Source organism: Leuciscus leuciscus, assembly GCF_965113295.1.
Source record: "Leuciscus leuciscus genome assembly, chromosome: 1".
Lineage (NCBI taxonomy): Eukaryota > Metazoa > Chordata > Actinopteri > Cypriniformes > Leuciscidae > Leuciscus > Leuciscus leuciscus.
The window spans coordinates 12,152,125-12,176,243 of NC_138725.1; the positions used below are offsets into that span (position 1 = coordinate 12,152,125).

Below are 24,119 nucleotides of genomic sequence, written 5' to 3' on the forward strand. Positions count from 1 at the left end.
ACCAATCAGCATCGAAAATGTAAGTAGGTCAGCGCCAAAATCAAGTCAATATCACTACGCACACATGTAAACATGGAGGAGGACGTCAGCGCATCTTCATCTGATAGCGGCGATCAATCAAGGAATGTGCGAAGGAATGGCTCAAAACGTCGGACACTACGGAGCTTTTTATTGTTAAAAACATATTGCCCTCCTGGACAAACCGGTCTCTGATGTCCCAACAAACTACGGGTTTCACCCGGCCTGCTATCGGCGTTTTATAGACAAAAAACGATTGACTTGTGCACTAAAGCGCCAAGATAACACTGAACGGTTGAAAAGACTTGTAACCCCAGTTGAAGGCTCTGAAACAGTTTCGCCAAAGAGGCTGCGTTCCAAGTACAGCTTGATGACAACCACTTCTTCAAAGCCATCAACAAGCCAGCACGTTCTGCCTAAATTGTGCATAATTTGCAAAATGTTGGATCGGTTTATTACAATCAACAGAAAGCGCCAGCTTGACAAGTTGGTGCAGTCTGAGACAGAAAATGCAGGTAGGCCTATGCTTACTCACTTGAATTGAATGTTATGCAAGCTAATATATTGCCAACTGGGTTTATAATTTATTCTTCATATCTTTAATATAGGACTTCTTCGTGAGGCAGCTGAAATGAAATCAGATGAGAGCATTCTGACACACATTCGTGGGAAAGACTGCATTGCAATCGAGGTCCGATACCACAAATCCTGCTATCGAGATTACACAAGATTTCTCAGCAAAACTCAAAGAGATAGGTAGGTACAAAAAAATGTTTGTTCACAAATCTGTGGGGTCACGCCAATTACATTTACATATTGCGTGTGAATGCAATGTAATTCCATAATCAATATAAATATACATGTCCTATCTAATGCTCTTGGTGCCCTTCACATTTTTCTATACATACAAAAGGAACAAGACTATTTCAAATTAAATTTTAGTGACATCTGATATTCATATTTAATTAATTACTTGTTTATTTGGTCATGACAATGCATGTTAATTAACCTCTTACCACCCACCTGAACCGAGTGCATTTTTTCCATTTTGGCTTTACCCAAATCTAAAATCTTCTCAACTGGAGAGCAACAGTGTAATGCCTCAAAAAACAGAGAAACCAAGGCACTATCAGCGTAATGCCTCATTTGAAAGCTAAGACCTACTAAAGTTATTGTAACTTTGTTATCACATTGTTGCCGCGTTTTTGTCACATTTTTGTTTTCTTTTCATCACGTTTTGTGTCACTTTTTGTCATGTTTTTGTCGTTTTTTTGTTGCTTTTTCCTTGCTTATTTTCATTGCTTTTTTGTCATGTTTTCGCCTTGTTTTTGTCACTTTTTTGCTGCGTTTTCATCCTGTTTTTGGTCGTTATTTTGATGCTTTTTTTAAAGCTTTTAGGTTTTGCGTTGCCAAACTGGAGAAAATGTGCTCTGTTCAGGTGGGGGTTAAGAGGTTAACATACATCAGACTCATGCATGTAAACACGCCACACGGATTGTATTCATGGACAAAATTTGCATCTGTTTACCCGCACTCACACTCTAAAACACAAACTCATTCATCCTGACATATTGTACATGTTTTCATTTGCCTATCAGAGAATAGTTGCTTTGCAGGTGACTCATTAAGACTTTCTGTTTTCCTATTTCAGAGCACGTTACTCAACTGTCCTGCAGTATCCGAGAGGCTACAAAGCATTCTGCAAAACAGTGATTGAGGATCGCCTGATCGAGAAGCAAGAAATTCTCCGGGTGACGAGGCTTGTGCAGTTGTTTTGTAAGGCTATAAAAGAAGAAGAAGGATATGACATTAGATCATACAGGTAATAATTATACAATTGTGAAATTTGTGTTCCCACATAAATGTTGGCTATAAAAACCCAAGTTAGAGCAGTGATTTGTTTTCTGTGAAATTATGAATTGTTGTATTGTTTTCTTCTATGACAAATATCTCTTATACCTCGTATCTCGTGCTCCTGATTAAATGTGAAATTGAAACATATTTTATTCACCCACAGTTAAGTCACTAAAAAGGTATCTCTATTTTACAGGTCCGATCTGCTAAGGCGTTTCCTACAGCGAGATTATCCACAACTACTCTTCCATAAACCTGTGCGACGGAATCTCAGCGAGATGGTGTTTTGTGAAGGACTGTCAGCTACAGACTTTATGGAGCCAATGTCGACCTCAAGTACTGAGACTGAAAGAGATAGTGACAGTGCAGAAGAAATCGGTAAACTCTCTCGTGACACTGCACCTTACACACCACATGAGGTCTACAGTTCAGACAGAAAGAGTACTTTGTTCTCTGCTGGCATCATAGTGCAACAAGTTATGCAAGCTATTTCTGGTATGACAATGCCATGGCCACCACTGTCAACAGATCTGAATATTGATGCAGCTGATACCATGGTACCTGTGGAGCTGTACAATCTGATTGCCTGGTGTACTGGAGCATCAGATGAACCTGTGTTTGATAAGAAAGTACAGTTGCCTGAGGATACCAACAGGAGATTACTGTCCATCTGCCAAGACATAGTATACCTGGCATTAAGTGGTAAAAAGCCTACACCTAAATCCCTTGCATTAGGACTGACCGTTAGGCACTTAACCGGCTCTTCCCAATTGTTAGATATTCTGAGCAGACTTGGACACTGCATATCAACATCAAGTACCATTGGTTTTGAGACAGCCTTAGCCGAATATCAGCTGGCTACCGGAACAGATATACCAAAGTGTATGTCAAAGCAGCATCCAACCGTTTTGGTGTGGGATAACATTGACTTTGGGGAGGAGACCCTGTCTGGACGAGGTACTACCCACCACACCAATGGTATAATGGTTCAGAGTAAAATGAAAAGCGAAGACCATAGGAGGACTGTGTTCATCAGAAAAGGTGTAAGGACACTGCAACCACAAAAGAGTGTTCTGGACCTATACATTCATACCAAGAGACAGGGCGCTCAAGAGCTAAATGTTCCTCTGCTGGAGTATGATACTGTCCCATCTATGGAGCTGGCACAAAAAACTGATACAATCTATGTGCTGCTAAAATATAGCTGTCATGCAGTATCAGACACTTCTCTTCCAGGATGGACTGGGTATAATTGTTCTACTCAGACTTGCTCACTGCCAAAATCTGCTCTCTACTATCTACCAGTTGTGGAGGCTTCCCCTACAGAAATGACCACTGTAAACACCATACTCACTAGAAGTGTGGAAATTGCTGATCGACTAGAGTTGGAGAGTATTGTCACTGTGTATGACCAGGCTATATACGCTAAAGCGCAGCAAATAAGGTGGAAAGACCAAAATCTGATGCAGCGTATCATCCCAAGACTAGGTGAGTTCCACACAGCCATGTCCTTTATGGCAGTGATAGGCAAACGTTTCAAAGAAGCAGGACTACAGGATATGCTGATTGAATCAAATGTGGTAGCTGTTGGTTCAATAAATGGAGTCATTAGTGGACATCACTACAACCGTAGCATTCGTGCACACAAACTCCTATTTGAGGCAATGCATATCTTGCGGCTGAGGTCATTTCTTCAGTCCCTTCCTGAGCAACAGCACACTCGTTACATATCAGCCATGGAAGATCTAGTACGAGAGTACAAGTCTGAGGCAGGATTTTCATCTAACTCAGTGTCTGACATATTATCAGATATACTGTCCTGCTATGATAGATATGTACATGAGATGAACTCTGTTAATCCCACCTTTGGACTTTGGCGCTTATACATTAAAATGGTTCAACTGTTACTGAGTTTCATTAGAGCAACCAGAGACTCTGACTGGAGCCTTCACTTAGCAACAGTGAGACGTATGCTGCCATGGTATTTTGCATATGACCGCCAAAACTATGCAAGGTACCTATCAGCATATTGGGTCGAGATGATCAATCTTCCAAAGACTCATCCACACTGCTATGAAGAAGTTACTGCAAAAGGAAACTGGACAGTACAGCGTAAGGATGTTAACAGGTTCTCATCCATAGCTTGTGACCAAGCAATAGAACAAACCTGCAACCGTGATTCAAAGACCAAAGGCGGCATAACTGGGATAACATTGAACAGAGGTGCCGTCCAGCGATGGATACTGTCTCATCCTGAACGTTCTGCAATCACAACAAGGCAGTGTGAAATGATGGCTGGAATGCAACATGAAAAGAGGGGTCATAAAGAGTTGGATGCAACAAGAATTGCAAAAGACAATGCTGCTGTTACATCTTTGGTTTCAGCGGTTGAGTCTATGATCAATCCCTTCCTGCCTCGTGAAGATCTTGTATGTATTAGCTCTGGTGTTTTTGCTACAAAGACTGTCAGAAATGACATACAAAGTGCTTGTGATAAAGGCGAAACAGCGCTGAAAAATTTCATCCAAGATCGAGTCCAGTCATCAAAAACAGACTTCTTCTCTCCAATAAAGTCCTTGAAGCTCACTACGTTTGGGGATCAAATGAAGAAATCATCCAAGACAAAAGATGGAAATCAAGTCATTCTAAAAAATGATAGGAGACTCTTTGCACGACTGTTAGTAATAAGTCAATCCCGGTCTGTAAACTTGAAAGAGATTCTGACATATTCACTTGGCAATATCTCATCCCCGCTAGCAAGCACTGATGGTTCATTAGCCAAAACAAATAAGGCTGCTCTTCTAGCTTGTTTAGAATCAAAGAGCAAGGACTGTCATGTGAACAAGACTGTGGGTGATAATGGTGCCCTACTGATAGATGGCATGGCATTGATCAGGAGTCTCAAGAATATACCTGACACATTCGGTGAGCTTGCTGATGATCTTCTTCAACTTATCATTAAGATGGGTAGAAAGTTCAGTTGTCCAAGGGTCGATTTTGTCATTGATCGCTACCCGGCAGTGAGCATCAAAAATGCTGAACGATCAAGACGTGCTGTTGCTGGACAACAATTACTGCAAATATACAGCATCAAGCAGAAAACTCCAAGTCAGTGGACCAAGTTTCTAGCCAGTGGTGAAAATAAAGAAGCCTTGACAGACTTTCTCTTTGAGACATGGAGAACAGTGCCTTTACAAGCAGCTGGAAAAGACATAGCTATCTTTGTGGCACACAGAAATGTATGTCATCAACTCACTCTTAAAGATGGCATTATGTCTGTCAAAGAGGTAGAATCTTTGACTTGTGACCATGAAGAAGCTGACACGAGGCTCCTACTTCATGCAAAACATGCCTGGAGTGAATTTTACGATAAGATAATCATCCAGAGTCCTAACACTGATGTTGCTATCATTTCACTTTCAATAATGGCTAAGCTTCCCTCAGCAAAGATGTACTTTCTGACAGGAACAAAAGACAGGCAAAGAATATTAGATCTCCAGGCTATTGGTTCTGCTTTGGGTCCTTCACTAACAGAGGCACTGATAGGACTACACACATTCACTGGCTGTGACTCAACTAGTTCCTTTTATGGGAAAGGAAAAGAGAAACCACTAAATATAGTGTCTGGAAATGCAGAGTACATCAGTGCATTTGTTGCTCTTGGGAGGCAATTTGAAATGGACAGCACCACATTTGTGACCATAGAACGTTTTGTGTGTGAGCTGTATGGAGAAAAGGTATCAGATGTTAATTTGGCCAGATACAATAGGTTCTGTGTCCAGGCCTCTTCCGAACAGGCATTACCTCCAACAAAAGATGCACTTACAGAGCACTTCAAGCGTGCCAATTACCAAGCTGCAATCCACAGGAGAGCATTGGATCCTTTTATAAATGCTCCCAGTCCAGACCGCTTTGGATGGATTGTCAAGGATGGTGATCTCATCATATCATGGATGACTAAAGATCCAGCTCCTCAACAGATTTTGGGGTCACTCCACTGTGGGTGTAAGTCTGGTACTTGTACAGGTGGAAGGTGCTCATGCCACAAGGCTGACCTGGCCTGCACTGACCTATGTAAATGTGTTCATTGTGACAATGTGAGATTAACTGAGGATAGTGTTTCATGTGAATCTGATAGTGAGGACAGTGATCTTGATATTTAGTGATGTGTATATGATAATAAAATTAATATAGGACATATATATTTAATATAAATAAATCAAAATTAAATCTTGTTTACAATAATCATTCCTGTGAATATGTACATGTAGTGCAGTTATTGCTCGTGTATGCGAATTGACAATTCACCATTAAATGTGTTATTTTGAAAAGTGTTTTTTTAATATTATATTTTGCCTTAATTCTATTTGTTATTCAGATTTTACCTCAAATATTACCTTTGAATTGGAACAACATAATGAGAAGTAATTGGGATGTTAATGCTACAGTATAAGTTTTCTTGATAATCTTATCATGTTTACTGTGCCTAGATAGCAACTTCAGGTATCACACATTTCAAACTGGTTTATTTTGTACTTCAAGTGGTAATTCGGCATTTTTGGGGTTTATATGATAAACAGGTTTGAAAGTGCAAAATTACCGATGTTTTCTAAACCTACCCATCTCTCTCTCTCTCTCTCTCTCACACACACACACACACACACACACACACTAACCCGACCCCTAAACCTACCCATCACACACACACACACACACACACACACACCCGACCCCTAAACCTACCCATCACACACACACACACACACTAACCCGACCCCTAAACCTACCCATCACACACATACACACAAGTCAAGCGCTAGTTGTTGGGACATAGCAATAGCTTTATTAGCAATAGCTAACGTTAGCTCCGTAGTGTCCGACGTTTTGAGCCATTCCTATGCTTGATTTGTTTCCCATCGGACTTCAGTAAAGGGCTGCGGACCTTTCCCACCATCTTTTCCGACATGAAGAATACACTTTACGGGTGTTAATCGAGCTTGATCGCCGCTATCAGATGAAGATGCGCTGCTTACGTCCTCCTCCATGTTTACATGTGCGTAGTGATATTGGCTTGATTTCGGCTGTGACCTACTTACATTTTCGATGCTGATTGGTTGAAAATCTAGCTCAACCGTTTTACATGTCTCAATACGCAGTCAATATAGTGCGCCAATAAATTACAATTTCTCATTAACTGCAGGATAATGCGTGGAGAACTTTTTGCTTGGATACCTTTTATTAACTTTGAACATATTGAGCAAAAGAAAAATTAGTGCCCCGTTTGTCGGAACGAAACTGAACGATACAGCTCACGTACAGCGGCCTATAGGGATTTCCTGGTACTTTGTAAGTTATTACTTCAATATGAGTCCGTCTTGCACTTTCTAAGCCCTCCGGCTTCTTGTATGTGTATATGTTGTCACATTTCCCTTAAATAAACAATACACTAAAAAAGCCAAATACAATTATATTTTGTATTTTTACACTGTATAATATTCTGTTTATCAAAACCAATAAATGTCATCAAGTTAGTGTTTTTATGTATTTTGACATTTATTCCAAAATAATAACAAAAGGCAGTAACAATACAACATTTTTTTTGTCAACTGATGTTCAGCTGTTCTTTTTAACTTTACCAGCGGGTGTCGCTGTTGGACAATTACTTTATACACACTAGTGACTTTTCTCACTATTAACTAACTATTGACTTTTGCCTCAAACTCCTAATTAGCCTACTGTTCAGGTATAGGGTAAAATGTAGAATATGGTCACGTATAATACGGCATTAGTATGTGCTAAATGAGTACTGATAAACAGCTTATATAGTAATATGCAAGCTACTAGTTAATAACGTACTCGGTTACTCACGTAACCTCGGTTACGTGCAAGCTACTAGTTAATAACGGTAACGGTAATATGCAAGCTACTAGTTAATAACGTACTCGGTTACTCACGTAACCTCGGTTCTCTCTAGTAGAGGTCTCTCGTACTGCATAAGAGTATCTTACGCTAGGGGAAAATCCTTTTTCTGCGAGATATTGAAGCCAAAAATTATCCTTAATTTTGTAACATTGTAAAACGCGTTGCGGCAGCATACAGACATAGGCGAGACGGCTCGCGTGCCTATTGGCTGTTCTGCGGCAACTGCAGCAGCCTATCAAGCGATGCCTGGCGTGACACGAGACCCAATGAGGGAGCTTCGCGCCCACTGCGTCACGTCCCGCCGAAACAGGCTTGGCTTAGGCCTATAAATGGGTCAGTGACGTACCGCACTGATTTGCACTTCCAGGAGCAATAAATATTATATATTTACATAAAATAGGTTTAAAATTATATATATGCTTTAATCTCACATCATTTGTCCTCCTCACTGTTCATAATTGTGTGAAAAATTCAAAAATAGGTAACTTTTAGACTATTAATGTGGTCAAATGTCATACGGTCAAACGTAATTCACTTAAAGTTATTTAAGACAATTGCATTTAAAATTATTAAAAATGTTTAAAAATGATCACATTTTTAAATTGGCATATTTTTTCAAGTCTTAAGTTAAGCATATTAAAGTATCAGTGAGATAGACCTTTAAGAAATGTCATTATTATCTAAAACAAATTGTTCCGCAAAGACACATTTTCCCTGGTAAAACAAAGTTTGCAAGCCATTTTGGAACTGAATATTAATGACTTAAGTCATATGACATGTGATGACATCACTCAGAGGACCCCTGAAGACCAGCCAAGTTGAAAGTAAGTTTAAGATTTTGCTCCTAAATTTGAGGTAATTTCAAAGTTTTCCAAGACTTTTCCAAGTCTGTTACCATGTGTCACAGATTTGGATGTCATATTGTCAAACGTCAAAAAAAGGGTTTAATACATTTAAAATTTGAAAAAAATATTGATTTACAGGTGAAATATAAAGTTTAAAAGTCAAGGTCAAGGGTAAAGGTGGAAGGAGGTGGCCAAGCAACTGCCTGTTATAAATGACATAAGGGCAAACTAAAAATGTCATACGGACAAACGATTTTACCATATGACATGTTGTTATACCATATGACACAGAGCATTTAACTGAATTATTTAGTTATTTCTTAATTGTTTTATCACATATATAGTTTGCACAACTACTATGAATTAATATTAACATATATAATATATTTCTGCCTATTTCAAGCATTTTTTCACATTATTACAGATGCCTCTTTCTAGTAAGGAGAGGGGTGCACGTTTCCGTGCAAAGCTAAGGGGAGATCCTGCAGCTAGAGAGGAGAACCTAGCCAAGAGGAGGGAAAGGTATTACTGTGAGAGTATATGATGTCTGAGCTCTGAAACCTTGGAGAGAGACCGATTGGTACCGGTCAGGTGTAAGCCTGGGGACTTCCTCAAGTGTGAAGGTGGTGTCTACAGACGCCTCCACCTCGGGATGGGGAGCGCTGCTCGAGGGCAGACCGTTCTTCGGCCAGTGGTCAGAACGGGAAAAGCTTCTACACATAAACTGCTTGGAAATGATGGCAGTCGACAACATGCTGAGGCGTTTTTTGTCCCCAGATAAAAGGACACCACGTTTTGGTCCGTTCGGATAACATATCGGTGGTAGCCTATATAAATCGGCAAGGAGGTATCAGGTACCGAAACCTCTACAGGTTGACGGAGCGCCCCTTGGTCTGGGCTCAGCACAATCTGTGCTCGCTAAGAGCAGCGCATGTGCTAGGCCACCTGAATGTGGGACCGGACAGACTGTCCAGGAACAATGTTCCAGCAGGAGAATGGTCTCTACTCCCACAGACAGTCCAGCTGCTGTGGAAGATATTCGGCAGAGCAGAGGTAGACCTGTTTGCGTCTCAGAAAAACGCTCACAGTCCGAAGTTTTCTCCAAGAGCAGGAATGCGCAGGCCCACGTCTGGCCCCGCTGCCCGCTCTATGCTTTTCCCCCGTCACGCTCCTACTTCAGGTATTAGAGCGAATCAGGGAAAACGGATGCTCAGTGCTACTTGTGGCCCAGTTCTGGACAAACCAGGCTTGCTTCCCGGTTCTGATCCAGCTGATGAGCACTGCCCCATGGCCGATACCAGTGAGGAGGGACCTCCTCTCTCAGGCCAAGGGCTCGATCTGGCATCCTCGCCCAGAGCTTTGGTCCCTACATGCGTGGGCCATCAACGGGTAAACGCTAACCTCCCGGTGGGAGTGTTAAACACGAACACGCAGGCTAGAGCTCTGTCTACTAGACGCCTCTATTCCTCGAAATGGTCTGTGTTCTCTAGCTGGTGCACAGCTCGTGGCTTTTCACCCTCAGACGTGTATGGAATTTGGGCCAAATGACTCGAAAGTCATACTCAAACCAAGGCACGGGTACGTTCCTAAATCCCTCAACACACCGTTTAGGGCTCAGATGGTTTCCCTGTCGGCCCTGCCGGCCTCTAATGAGAAGGACGCGAGCTTTCTTTGTCTGGTCAGGGCATTAAGGGCTTATGTGTCTCGCTCGACTGTCTTCAGACAGACAGACAGAGCAGCTCTTTGTTTCGTTCAACGGACGTTCTAAGGGACAAGCTGTGTCGAAACAGAGTCTATCCAGGTGGATGGTTGATGCTATAGCGCTGGCTTACATTTCTAAGGGCCTGCAGTGCCCGTTAGGTGTCAGAGCGCACTCCACAAGAGGCATGGCCTCGTCGTGGGCGTGGTCTAGTGGGATTGCCTTGCAAGATATCTGTATGGCGGCAGGCTGGGCCTCCCCGTCTACATTTATAAGGTTTTATAACCTAGAGGTTCCCGCCTTGTAGGCTAAGCTGCTTTCGGTCTAAAAATCAGTACTGTCTGCCTGAGGCTATCGGCTCAGAATACTGAAACTGCTTGAGCGCCGCTCGCTGATCGTTTAAATAACTCTATGGGCAGTGTGTAAGACCCATAATATTCATCAGACCAGGCCGAGATTTTCGCCCTGACTGTGTAGAACACTATTAATATAATTTTCTCCTTATAGGACGCTACTTATTACAGGAATAATGCTGTTCCAGCCCCTATTTCCTGGACTCTCTGCGAGTCCCTGATGATCATGCACTATTTGAGCCCCGGGCACTTGCCCTTGGGACTTATCTCAGCACGCACGGCGTTTTACACTGTGTTCCCCTAGCGTAAGATATTACACAGTACGAGACCTCTCGTAAGAGAACGTACTCGGTTACTAACGTAACCTCAGTTCTCTCTAGAAGAGGGAACGAGTACTGCGTATCTTTGCCCTGCATGCATCAAGCTCTGGTTTGCTTCGGCGATGAAAAACCAGATTCTACAGCCTGTCGAGCTATATTTATAGGCCCAAGCCACGCCCGTTTCGGCGGGACGTGACGCGACGCATTGGATCTGACGTCACGAGGGGCCTCTCTCGATAGGCTGTTGCAGTTAATAAAAGGTTCACTTGAGATGCCTTGTGTTTCTTTGAAATCATTCTGAATTGGCCTACATCAATTTATTACATTAAAAATGCAATGAAACATTGAAATTGTACTATGTCATACGGTAAAACAAAATATGTCATATGGTAAAACATTGAATTTTAAAATAAATAAAAATAAATACTTTGTTTGTTTACATGGTTCATGAAAATAATGGAGAAGAGCTAGTATGATATATATATATATATATATATATATATATATATATATATATATATAACTTCAAGGCATTTTTGACTAATTTCTAGCAAAAAAATTGAACAAATGTCCATAGATGACATGCTGTAGTCGTTAAAAAACAAAATATCTAGTATTTGTGGTGTAGGTGTTTATATTTTGCAACTTGTTATAGAATACTCAAGGATCAACTATTACATTGTTGGTTGTATTTAACCGTGTCATGAATATCAAATTTAATTTATTTCAAAAAATCACTTCGTTGATGACATTTTCAAGGACTGTATACAAAGAAACACATTAAAATGTCAAATATTGTTATTTTTTATAAAGGGCACTAATAAAAACAAAATATACACATAGATTTACTCCAAAAATGCTATATTTAATTTGTCTTTTCATTTTTATTTTTTTACTGTTTTGAAATTCTAAAACGTCACTGACCCAAATACGCTCGCGGGCAGCTGACATTTGGTTTTTCATCTTCGAAGCAAACCAGAGCGTATGCATGCACAGCAAGATACTCAGTACTCGTTCCCTCTACTAGAGAGAACCGAGGTTACGTGAGTAACCGAGTACGTTCTCTTACAAGAGGTCTCTCGTACTGCGTAAGAGTATCTTATGCTAGGGGACCCAATGCAAGACGCCGTGCGTGCTGGGATCTGACACCACAGACCCAAGGGTGAAAGCCCGGGGTTTATATAGTGCACAATCACCCAGGGAACTCACAGGGAGTCCGGGAAGAGGGATGGGTGAAACTGCGCTCTTCCACATATATCAGCGTCACTTCGACGCGGGCTACACCATACAGACAGGGCGGGGTACGGCCTGAACTGATGGGGGAAAAGTGGGTCTTATACGTTTTGGCCAGAGCATTTTTTTTTTTTTTACACGGTCGATCAGTGAGCTGTGCTCAGTAGACACAGCATTCTGACTGATAGCATCAGTACAGACAATACTGGTCATTTAGACCGACAGCAGCTTGGCCTGTAGGGTGGGAACCTCTAGGTTGTAAAACCTTATAAATGTAGATGGGGAGGCCCAGCCTGCCGCCATACATATGTCTTTGCAAGGCAATCCCACTTGACCAGGCCCACGATGAAGCCATGCTTCTTGTGGAGTGCGCTCTGACACCCAACGGCCATTGCAAGCCCTTGGAAGTGTATGCTAGCGCGATAGCATCAACTATCCATCTGGATAGGCTCTGTGTCGACGCGGCTAGGCCCTTAGACCGCCCACTGAACGAAACAAAGAGCTGCTCTGTCTGTCTAAAGACAGATGAGCGAGACACATAAGCTCTTGGATTTATAAGGTTTTACTTGACTGGGTGTTACTTGACTAAGGGTGTTATACTAGACTGCAACTTGTCTTTTGAAAATCATATTTCATATGTTACAAGAACAGCCTTTTTCCACCTTAGAAACATTGCTAAGCTACGTAATATTCTATCAGTTTCTGATGCAGAAAAGTTCATGCGTTCATGACCTCGAGACTAGATTACTGTAATGCTTTATTAGCTGGTTGTTCTGCATCCTCAATAAACAAGATACAGTTAGTACAAAATGCAGCCGCTAGAGTTCTTGCTAGATCAAGAAAATATGATCTTATAACACCGATTTTAACATCGCTACATTGGTTACCTATAAAGTCCCGTATTAATTACAAGGTATTGCTACTGACCTATAAAGCCCTAAACGGCTTAGCTCCAGTCTATTTAACAGATCTTCTATCGCCCTACAATCCATCGCGCTCTTTAAGATCACTAAATTCAAGGTTTTTGGTCATACCCAGGATATCCAGATCCACCAAAGGAGGGAGAGCATTTTCATATTTAGCTCCAAAACTCTGGAATAGCCTTCCTGATACTCAGTTGCTCAGACTCGCTCTCCCAGTTTAAAACTAGATTAAAGACGCATCTCTTCAGTCAGGCATTCATATAATATTTTTAATCTTACAGTTAAATCCGGTCTCTAGTTCATAAACGCCAGAGGAGAACTGGCCCCCCGACTGAGCCTGGGTTCTCCCAAGGTTTTTTTTTTCTCCATTGGGTGACATGATGGAGTTCTAGGTCACCGTCAGGTCACTTGATGGAGTTTTTCGGTTCCTTGCCACTGTTGCCTTTGGCTTGCTCAGTTGGGGATATTTTGGGAATATTAATTTATTTTTTATTAATCAATAAATTCCACTAGAAACAAACCTTGTTGTATTATTTTAATTTAATACTGTGAAGCTGCTTTGATACAATTTGTATTGTGAAAAGCGCTATACAAATATACTTGACTTGACTTGACTCTTAATGCCCTGACTGGGCAAAGGAAGCTCGCGTCTCCTTCCTCGTCAGAGACCGGTAGGGCTGACAGGGAAATGACCTGCGCCCTAAACGTTGTGTTGAGGGATTTTGGAACATAACCGTGCCTAGGTTTGAGTATAACTCTCGAGCCATTAGGCCCAAACTCCATGCACGTCTCGCTCACCGAGAGCGCGTGTAAGTCCCCTATGCGCTTCACTGAAGCGAGAGCCAAAAGAAAAACCGTCTTGAACGACAGGTGTTTAAGATCAATCGTCTGTAAAGGCTCAAATGGGCCACCTTTCATGGCTTCCAGCACCGTAGAAAGGTCCCATACAGGGACTGAGGGAGGTCTGGGAGGATTCAGTCTCTTAGCTCCTCTAAGGAAGCGGATGACTAAATCGTTCCTTCCTATTGACTGGCCAAGCGTTGAACTTGAGAACGCTGCTATGGCCGCCACATAAACTTTGAGCGTGGAGGGGGTCCTGCCCTTATCCAACAGCTCCTGTAGGAAGGAGAGTACCTCCGTCACCCCACAGTCTGAGGGTGACACACCACAAGCTGCGCACCAGCCGGAAAACACTGACCATTTTGAGGAGTAGAGACGTCGCGTAGACGGAGCTCTAGCCTGTGTGATCGTGTTTAACACTCCCCTTGGGAGGTTAGCGGGTACCCGTTGATGGCCCAAACGTGAAGGGACCACAGCTCTGGGTGAGGATGCCAAATCGAGCCGTATGCCTGAGAGAGGAGGTCTCTCCTCACTGGCACTGGCCATGGGGCAGTGCTCACTAGCTGCATCATAACTGGGAACCAAGGCTGGTTCTTCCAGAACGGCGCTACGAGCAGTAGTGAGCATCCTTCTTCCCTGATCCGCTCTATCACCTGAGGCAGGAGAGATAGAGCGGGCGGCGGGGCCATACATGAGCCAGTGCGTCCCTGCTCTTGGAGAAAAATTCCGGACAGTGAGCGTTTTCTTGAGACGCGAACAGGTCTACTTCCGCTCTGCCGAATTTCTTCCACAGCAGTTGGACTGTCTGTGGGTGTAGAGACCACTCGCCTGCCGGAACGTTGTTCCTGGACCTCTGTTTAGGAGCCCTGGCACATGCGCTGCTCTCAGCGAGAGCAGGTTGCGCTGAGCCCATACCAGGAGGCGTTCTGTTAGCCTGTGCAGGTTCCGGGACCTGAGGCCGCCCTGGCGACTTATGTTGGACACCACAGACATGTTGTCCGAGCGGACCAGGATGTGGTGTCCTCTTATTTGGTGACAAAAATGCGTCAGCGCGTTGTCTACTGCCAACATTTCGAGGCAGTTTATGTGTAGTAGCTTTTCCCGTTCTGACCATTGGCCGAATGACGGTCTGCCCTCGAGCAGCGCTCCCCATCCCGAGGTGGATGCGTCCGTAGACACCACCCTCACCCTCGAGGAAGTCCCCAGGCTTACACCTGATTGGTACCAGTCGTTTGCTCTCCAAGGTTTCACAGCTGAAATGCATTTCTGATTGACCTTGAGACGAAGCAGACCGGAGGCCCACGCTCGGCGCGGTACTCGCGCTTTCAGCCAGAACTGCAGTGGGCGCATGCGGAGCAAGCCCAACCGGAGCACTGATAATGCTGAGGCCATGAGACCTAGCATCTTCTGAAATTTCTTGAGCGGGACAGACGCGCTGCAGCGGAAGGAGCTCGCCGCGTGCTGAATGTCCAGTGTGCGCTGTGGTGACAGCCGTGCTATCATGGACAGCGAGTCCAGCTCCAGCTCCATGCCCAGAAAAGATATTATCTGTCTGGGGGACAGAGAACTTTACGCCCAATTGACTCTGAGACCCAGATTCTCGAGGTGATCGAGTAAAATGGTCCTGTGCTCTATGAGCTCCGAGTGAGATTGAGCTAGAATCAGCCAATCGTCCAAGTAGTTCAATACTCGCGAGCGCTGCATCCATGCACATTGTAAATGTACGGGGTGCTAGGGATAAGCAGAACGGCAGGACTGTGTACTGATATGCCTGGCCCTCGAAGGCGAATCTCAAAAATCGCCTGTGACGTGATGCTATCTGTATTTGAAAATACGCGTCTTTCAGATCTATTGACACAAACCAATCTCCTCGGAGAATCTGTGCGAGGATTTTTCTGGTCGTGAGCATTCTGAACTGTCGCTTCGCAAGCACTCTGTTCAGTTGCCTTAGATCTTGTATGGGTCTCAGACCCCCGTCTTTTTTCGGTACCAGGAAGTATCTGCTGTATAGCCCTCCTTCGCTCTGAGCATAGAGAGGCTCTATGGCCCCTTTGCTCAATAGTTTCACAATTTCGGCTCGAAGTAGATGTGCTACTTCTGTTTTCACCGTGGATTCGACGCGCACCGTATAGCTCAGACATCTCGGAGAGCGTTAGCCACATGTGTCTCTCGGTCACGGTGAGAGAGACCATGCTCCGTCCTATGGCCTGTGCAGCAGACTTAGTAGCGCGGATAGCGAGATCTGTAGCACTCCTCAAGTCTGGCACGCAGATTGCATCTGGTCCTTTCTCGTCCAGCTTTCGGAGGAGATCGGCCTGGACAATCTGCAGAGTGGCCATGGTGTGCAGCGCTGACGCAGCGTGCCCGGCGGCAGAGAAAATGCGGCGGAGCAGAGCTGATGTCGTGCGGCAGGCTTTCGATGGCAGCGCCAGCTTAGCACGCCGTCCAGCGGAGGGCGGGCATAAGTGGGCTGCTATCGCATCTTCGAACGGCGGCAGCGAATGGTATCCTCTGTTCTTGGCATCGTCAACAGCGGAGAATGCCAGAGAAACAGAAGGGCGCATTCTAGCTGAGTATGGGGCTTTCCAGGACTTAGCGACTTCTTCGTGTAGTTAAGGAAGAAAAGGCGCTGGTCTGGACTCCCCGGGCAGAAAGTACCCATCCAGCCGGTTATGAGCAGGCTGCTCAGGTCTAGATCTCTCGAGGCCGAGGCTTGCCGCGGCCTGTGCGAGTACGCGAATGATCTCTGTCTCAATGTTCGCTCTTTTACCTGACGGTGCGTGGGCAGGGGGCGCGAGATCCACAGAGCTCGCCCAATCCTCGCTGCCTGATGCCAGGATGGAGCAGGAATCATCTTTTCCCCGCGGGGCTTCCTCGTCAGCGTCGATGACGGAAGCGGCGGCAGACCGCGGCTGCTGTCCGTCAGGAAGAGAGGCTGATGAAACCGGTGAAGCAGGCGGGCGAACCGGCGAGCTTTGGCGGCTAGGAGAAGGTTCCGGGACCCGCTGAGCACGGCACTTTTTACGGCGCGGTACCACAGAGAGCGGGGGTGCAGCCTCGGTGAAGCATGCCAGGCGAGTCCTCAGAGTCGCCATGGGCAAAGGCTCGCAATGAGGGCAGCCGCCTTCAGCAAGCGCGAGAGCTGCATGTTCCTCACCCAGGCAGGAAATGCAGATCAGGTGGCGGTCCCCGTCGCTGAGTGTCGCTCTGCACGAGCGGCAGGAAGACATCTTTAAAAAGACACTAGCTCTTTTAGGAAAAGGTGTGTGTCGCGGTGGTGAACACACACACAATAGCAGAGTGAAAGGATATAGGTGCCGGATAGCACAGCAGGAAGAAGATTGAAGACGCCTGTTTCGGCGGGACGTGACGCATTAGGCGCGAAGCGCCCTCATTGGGTCTGGCGTCGCGCCAGGCCTCGCTCGATAGGCTGCTGCAAATGCCGCAGAACAGCCAATAGGCACGCGAGCCGTCTCGCCTATGTCTGTATGCTGCCGCAACGCGTTTTACATTATTACAAAATTAAGGATAATTTTTGGCTTCAATATCTCGCGGAAAAAGGATTTTCCCCTAGCGTAAGATACTCTTACGCAGTACGAGAGACCTCTGGTAAGAGAACTAGTGTTACATTAAATACATAAAAAATATGTTTGTGTGTGCGAGCGCGTGTGCATGTACAGTATTGACTAGCGGCAGCTGGGCACTCCTTATCTGTGTGAATGTTCATATGTTCTTTATTAAATACTTATGCAATTTAGCTTATTGGGTTCATATACTGATCGCATCTGCTTGCTGGTAATATGCATAATCAAATATTTCATTTAAAAATAAAAGGCGACAAACGATCGTGACTCTTGGCACTAACTCTGGCAGCTGAAAATGTATAATAATAATAATAATACAACAAAAAACACCACCGCACACCACTGAGAACAGTGTAGTTTTTACCGAGCAAACAGCAAAAACAGCGAGAAAAACCATGGCATCTGCCACAAGAAATCTGGCAGCTGCCAGAAACGACCTGGCAGCTGCCATGGCATCTGGCGATGCCACCGGAAGTAGCGCTACGACCTGCCCTTTGATGAGCCACTTGAGACATTAAATCAATACTAATAAAATATCAATAGTGTTTTACTCTAGGAACAATAGTGCTATGTGGTGATCTTTATCTGATCATTTTTAGTTTCTGCGCATATAAAATGTTATTATTTTAATTGAGAAAGCCACTTTTATGATCCCAGACTAAGGTTAGCCTACAATTTAAATTTCTGGATTGTTTTGAAATAAAGTTTTTAAAGAGTAATATAAAGTAATGTGTTTATTTCAGAGTGAATTTATTTTTTCAGATTACATGATTTGTCAGTGTATTTTACAGTTCTTTAAAGTAGGTAATGCAGAATATGTGTTCATATTTTACTCTCTTAGTGTTCATGTTGTAACTCTTGAAAGTGTCGAACTATCATTTTGATGGTTGTTCCCATATTTACACATTTAAAGTGTTGAAATTAAGTACATTGGTGTTGATTTCCGGATCTCAAATTCACTATGCAGTGATTAATGTAGTTATTATAAGATCAAACTATATATTTAGATTGATTTGGACATTATGCTGCTGTAATCTGTAGTGGTTGAGGAAGATGAGTGTCATTGTTTTGTGTTATTGATGTTTTATCCATGTCATAGTTTGAGAAATAAGAGTATTGTCTTTCAATAGAGTTTTTTACAGGCTTTAGTCATGTATCCTGACTCAAATAATGTGTTTCTAACAGCAAACACTCAGAATAAAGTGAGATGATCTGCTGATGATCCTGAATGGCTTGTTGAATGAGTGTTGATAGTCTGAGGCTCATCAATATTAACAGATCTGCTGAAAACACTCTTTATTTCATGACAATAGTTCCTGTTTTCACCTCATTTATTATGCTGATGTCTTCAGATCTCCTGTAAATTGACACTTAAAGCTCATTTCATTGGTGTCAACAGACTGAGGGGATTTGTTGGCTACTATATGTACATTTATTTCTGTGTTTATGATTTTAACAGTTTTCTTACCATTATTCATATTTGGAAGAATTTAAATTAGTTGTATTCTTTTGTTTATTTCTAGATACCTGTATTTTAATGAAGAAACAGAATAATGTTAGGATTAGCAATACAAATAATGAATGGATTGTTATTTCTCACAGGGTTATTCGCTTGAGCTTGTGTTTCTGGTGTCCCACTTTCACATGCGTATGAATGGAAGTCAGTGGAAGGAAAAGTCTAGTGTGAACGGCCATTAATAATTCAAAACGTTTTTAGTAAAATCAATATCAATCTCAAAGTTGGTGTCAAAATATGGCAACAATGGGATTTGTCCCTGGATTCAGATTCGATAATGTTTTAAAAATAATAATTGGAATAAAAGGAAATTTTCAAGGACATATAATCAATTTATAAAAATACATTCTGCAAATGATCATAATAGCCATTTATTTGTTGCATAGAAGTGTCAGTTAGTATAAAAACAAACTCAGTAACTGATATATTTTAGATTTTGGGCAGATCAGTGAAGCTCCTCCCACATCAACTCCAATAAATGCTGTAAATTCCCATCAGCTACAAGTGAAGACGAGCATAAGAGCATCAGAGCATCAGGAAGAGCTGAAATCTGCAAAGACTGAGTTTATTAAAGAGGACAGTGAGAACATGAGTGATCCAGAACCCTGCAGAATGAAACACACTGAAGATCCTGAAGAACAAAGAGGTTGGTGTTTATTCTTCATTCATTAATGATGCTGAAGAACATTCATGTTAGAAACATTCAAGCACTTAATCACATTTAGATAAACAGTTCAACTATGAAATGGTACACAATGTTCTTGGTTTTTCTTCAACAAATGGTCAGTAAAGGGAGGTTTGAGAAATGTTTATATTGATTATCAACATACTATTTTAACTGATAAATAATCAATTTATAAAAAGGCAGCAAATTATCATAATATTTAAAACAATGTTTAAAGCAACACTATGTAACTTTTCAACCTTCATAATATATTTCCAAGATCCTTGTGATGGTACATCGACTTACAATAGGTTGAATGACACGTCTGCCATAGCCTGACAGGGTCTGTATCGCTTTTACTGGCACTATGTAACTTCGGTGTTCGGGTAGTAACCAGAGCACAAAAAGAACTACAAAATTCGACTGCTTTACGGCATACGTCACTTCCCCCACCACTTCGTCAAATTTGGACGCGAGAGGCCAACCAGCGTTTGTTTTCGGCTTTCGTGCGTATGTTTTTGTCATGGGGGTTGTTTACACCTGGCCACTTCATGCATTTTCTCAGATCGGATAGCTATCCGATCGTGAAAAGTCCAGGTTTAAATGCCCTCCGAAACGCATTTGAGACGGATTTGAATCCGATCCCTCAAACCACTTCAGGAGGAGATCTGAGACGCATTCCAGACGAAACTGGACAAGTGTAAATGCATATGGTTTTTGAAACCACATATGTAACTTGTACTCCTCCCAAAAATGCTAAAAAAAATGCGTGAGAGCATTGTATAGGCTATATGTTATATCCAGATATGACGACGCGCTGGAACACGCATCACCGCAGATGAGCAACTGCATCAAGCCAACTTGCAAACTATAGCAAATCAAAGTAAAAGTAAGTCGCAGACGCTTAAGGCTTAACACACAATCTTCATCATTAAAAGTAAAGAAACGAAATGATCTTACCAGGGCTGTTACTGCTCTCTCTTATTGCGGTCTTTGATTTTGAAATTTTAGCTGATGATCTATAAAATGCAGCTCATATCTGTTGCTTTCGGTGACGTGAACTCCATTAAATCTGCATATAGCGCGAGAATTGAAGATCGAATTTAAATCCATTTCGCAAAAATGCATTTATGTGACCAGGTGTAAATGGAATCGTTTTGATAAATCTGATAGCTATGCCTCACGAATTAGTTTGCCAGCTGAACTCAGGTGTTGTGAGGTGTATTTATCACGTAGTCCTGAGGGATATATCAGACGACGCTGTTGATGTTGATTCCTGCGATTATCATGAGAACAGCTTTCAATATCTCACATAATTATCATAAGCCTAACGTAGAGGTTGTAAATAGTGTAAACGAGCACAATTTGCAAACTATTATGATAAATTGCAATAATCATGTCTAATGACATCATAACGGCCAATGTTATGAAATAATGCGACGTACATTTAACTTAATTGATGTTATCTTGCATTTTGTAATGTTTACATTCCAATAAAAACAACACAAATTAAATTATACAGTAGGCCTAGACTATAGACTATTTACTTGTGATTTAGCTGCAATCATGTAAAAACGTTATAATATATTTACGACAGTGCAAGTATTCCACAGCGACTCTAGGGGTCGCTGTTTGACAAAAACACAATTTCTACTTAGTGTGGCTTTAACATGAATGTTTACTAACATGTTTACTATCATGTTTCTAACATGAATGTTCTTCAGCATCATGAATGAATGAAGAATAAACACCAACCTCTTTGTTCTTCAGGATCTTCAGTGTGTTTCATTCTGCAGGGTTCTGGATCACTCATGTTCTCACTGTCCTCTTTAATAAACTCAGTCTTTGCAGATTTCAGCTCTTCCTGATGCTCTGATGCTTTCATGTCCTTTCAATTTATATTTCTTTCAGTGTATTATTTTGATGTACTGAATTTTATTTAATACATTTTTCTTTCATGTCAGACCTGATGGAAGAGAGCAAGGAGAGTGAAGAACTGAGTGAAATGGAGGAGGAGAGAGAAGAACTGAGTGAAGTGGAGGAGGAACATGTCAAACCTGGAGAAAAACCTCTGAGTCGCTCAAAGACTAAAAATACACTTTTAAAGAAAAGAAGAGCCAAGAAATCTTTCACCTGCACTCAGTGTGGAAAGGGTTTCACACGCAAAGATGGTCTTGATGTTCACATGAGAGTTCACACTGGAGAGAAGCCGTTCTCGTGTGATCAGTGTGGGAAAGATTTCAGTCGATCATCATCCCTTAAAGAACACATGAGGATCCACACCGGAGAGAAGCCGTTCTCGTGTGATCAGTGTGGACAGAGTTTTGCTTTTAAAAGTACACTGAAGATACACATGAGAGTTCACACTGGAGAGAAACCGTTTAAGTGTGATAAATGTGGGAAAGATTTCAGTCGATCATCATCCCTTAAAGGACACATGAGGATCCACACTGGAGAGAAGCCGTTCACATGTGATCAGTGTGGAAAAACATTTCTCTGTGCATCAAACCTGAAGAAACACCTGACAGTTCATACGAAGGAGAAGCCGCATTCATGTTCTGTGTGTGGAAAGAGTTTTTCACTGTGGAAATATTTACATACACATGAGAAAACTCACACTGGTGTGAGAGAGTACATGTGCTTTGAGTGTGAGAAGACTTTTACTACAGCGGACAGTTTAAAAATGCACCAGAGAATTCACACTGGAGAAAAACCTTACAAGTGTTCACACTGTGACAAGAGATTCAGTCAGTCATCAAATCTGAAAACACACGAGAGGATCCACACTGGAGAAAAGCCTTACAAGTGTTCACACTGTGACAAGAGATTCAGTCAGTCAGAACATCTGAAATCACATGAGAGGATCCACACTGGTGTAACGACTGAGTGCGAATCAAACACAAATGAAGCTTCCAGGTGTTTTGTTCAAACATAACTCCACACAGGACTCAACATTCCAGAACTTAAATCACCAATCCAGAGCCATAAAATCAGGCGCCAGCCAGTCTACGCTAACCAACGAAAACCCCCAGCTAAGAACTTTATGGCCATGCGGGCTTCAAAGAGATGAGCCCAACTAAAGGAAGAACGTGTCAATGTTAGATTGGTTCCAAAGACTGATTGGTTCAGAGATGGGAAAAGCTCGGTGCTCGATCAAGATAACAGCAGAGAAGCTGCTGGACTCCACACAGACACAAAACAGACCCCAGTCTCCTTAAGGAGACCTATGAATGACCCAGTGTTGAAATCACTTCAAACCAAAGAGACTGAGACTTTGACTCTGGGATAAAATTATCCCAGAACAATTGTCGATGGACTTATAATCAAACATCATGCAACTACATAATTCTGTTGTTTTTACAATATGTGGGCATGTCTAATATGCTTAGATCCCATATAATTCATGTAATTGTTGTAACTATTAGATGCTTGAATGAAAGTGTGTCGTGCTTCCTATCGGTACGATCGTATGTTCTTAATTCAAAAGATGTCTTGAGTGAAATCTGTGTGAAATGTTCCGTATTCTTATAATAGTAATAATGTCTAAACTGTGGCCTCTTTCCTCTCTGCTAGAGCTTAGAGAGTAAGGAGAGCACAAATAAGCTTGATTTATGATAAGAGATGAAGAGAACGCCACCTCCTAAATTAAGCCAGTGTCTTAATTAGTCAGTTCTCTTAGGATGCTGGACAAACATGTGAGTTTAAAAATCTTAGACCCGAACAAAGTTTGCGCGCTCTCTCGGTGAAAGAATTTTCAACAAGGTTGAAAAGGTGCGCGAAGGGAGAAGAGAACAGAAAGACAGTAACCATGTAGAAGCGCAGAGACAAAGAACCCAAATCAAGATCAGAAGAACGGGTTCAACAGCTTCATTCAAGCCATCTAACTACTCTCGTCTCAATTTCCTTTCTTTTCTTAGTTTCTTATTTTCCGTTGTGAGTCTCAGTTCTAAGTTAAGTTTTGTGACAAGATTTCGGCCCACGTTTCTTCTGCAAAGCCAGCTTCAACAAAGACTTTCATTCATTCGCCAGCACACCACGTGATTAAGTGCATAGAATCTTGGGATTTCATCATCTTACTCTTAAACTCACTCTTTCCTCACTCTCTTCCTTTCTGCAACTCGTGTGTGTGCGCGTGTGTTTGTGTTAGATATTAGTTTTAGTCTGTGTTAGAATAATCAATAAAGTCTTGTTTGTATTTTTAAAGAGAAGTGTTACTTGTGTTATGTGCTTACAAAATTAATGTCTTAAACTGCTGATCTAAGTTACCTTGTTAACTATAGTGTTTCACTATAGTTTGGATATTTATATCCGTTGAAGAATTACAGCCAGTTCAAATGAACCGCGAACG

General features: G+C 42.5%; 5 protein-coding genes across 7 annotated transcripts in view; 3 read left to right on the forward strand and 2 right to left on the reverse strand.

Annotated features, from left to right (window-relative positions):
* LOC309500223 (uncharacterized protein) overlaps positions 1-21,721 on the reverse strand; it is a 98,487-nt gene extending 76,766 nt beyond the window's left edge. Inside the window, exon 1 of the mRNA XM_082171791.1 lies at positions 21,527-21,721. Coding sequence (XP_082027917.1) covers positions 21,527-21,656 — 130 coding nt within the window. The 5' untranslated portion in view covers positions 21,657-21,721. The remainder of the gene's footprint in view (positions 1-21,526) is intronic.
* Positions 1-24,119, forward strand: part of LOC309502936 (uncharacterized protein) — a 217,345-nt gene that overhangs the window by 179,691 nt on the left and 13,535 nt on the right. The gene's annotated exons all lie outside the window — the stretch shown is intronic.
* The window catches only part of LOC309502253 (uncharacterized protein), a 166,849-nt gene that overhangs the window by 54,102 nt on the left and 88,628 nt on the right, over positions 1-24,119 (reverse strand). The gene's annotated exons all lie outside the window — the stretch shown is intronic.
* LOC309500348 (uncharacterized protein) overlaps positions 1-24,119 on the forward strand; it is a 252,069-nt gene that overhangs the window by 10,402 nt on the left and 217,548 nt on the right. The gene's annotated exons all lie outside the window — the stretch shown is intronic.
* LOC309497958 (uncharacterized protein) lies at positions 96-6,203 on the forward strand. The gene is made up of 4 exons (XM_082168391.1): positions 96-533; positions 627-774; positions 1,670-1,840; positions 2,069-6,203. The coding sequence occupies exons 1-4, from the start codon at positions 389-391 to the stop codon at positions 6,033-6,035; spliced, it is 4,431 nt and encodes a 1,476-aa protein (XP_082024517.1). The 5' UTR covers positions 96-388; the 3' UTR covers positions 6,036-6,203.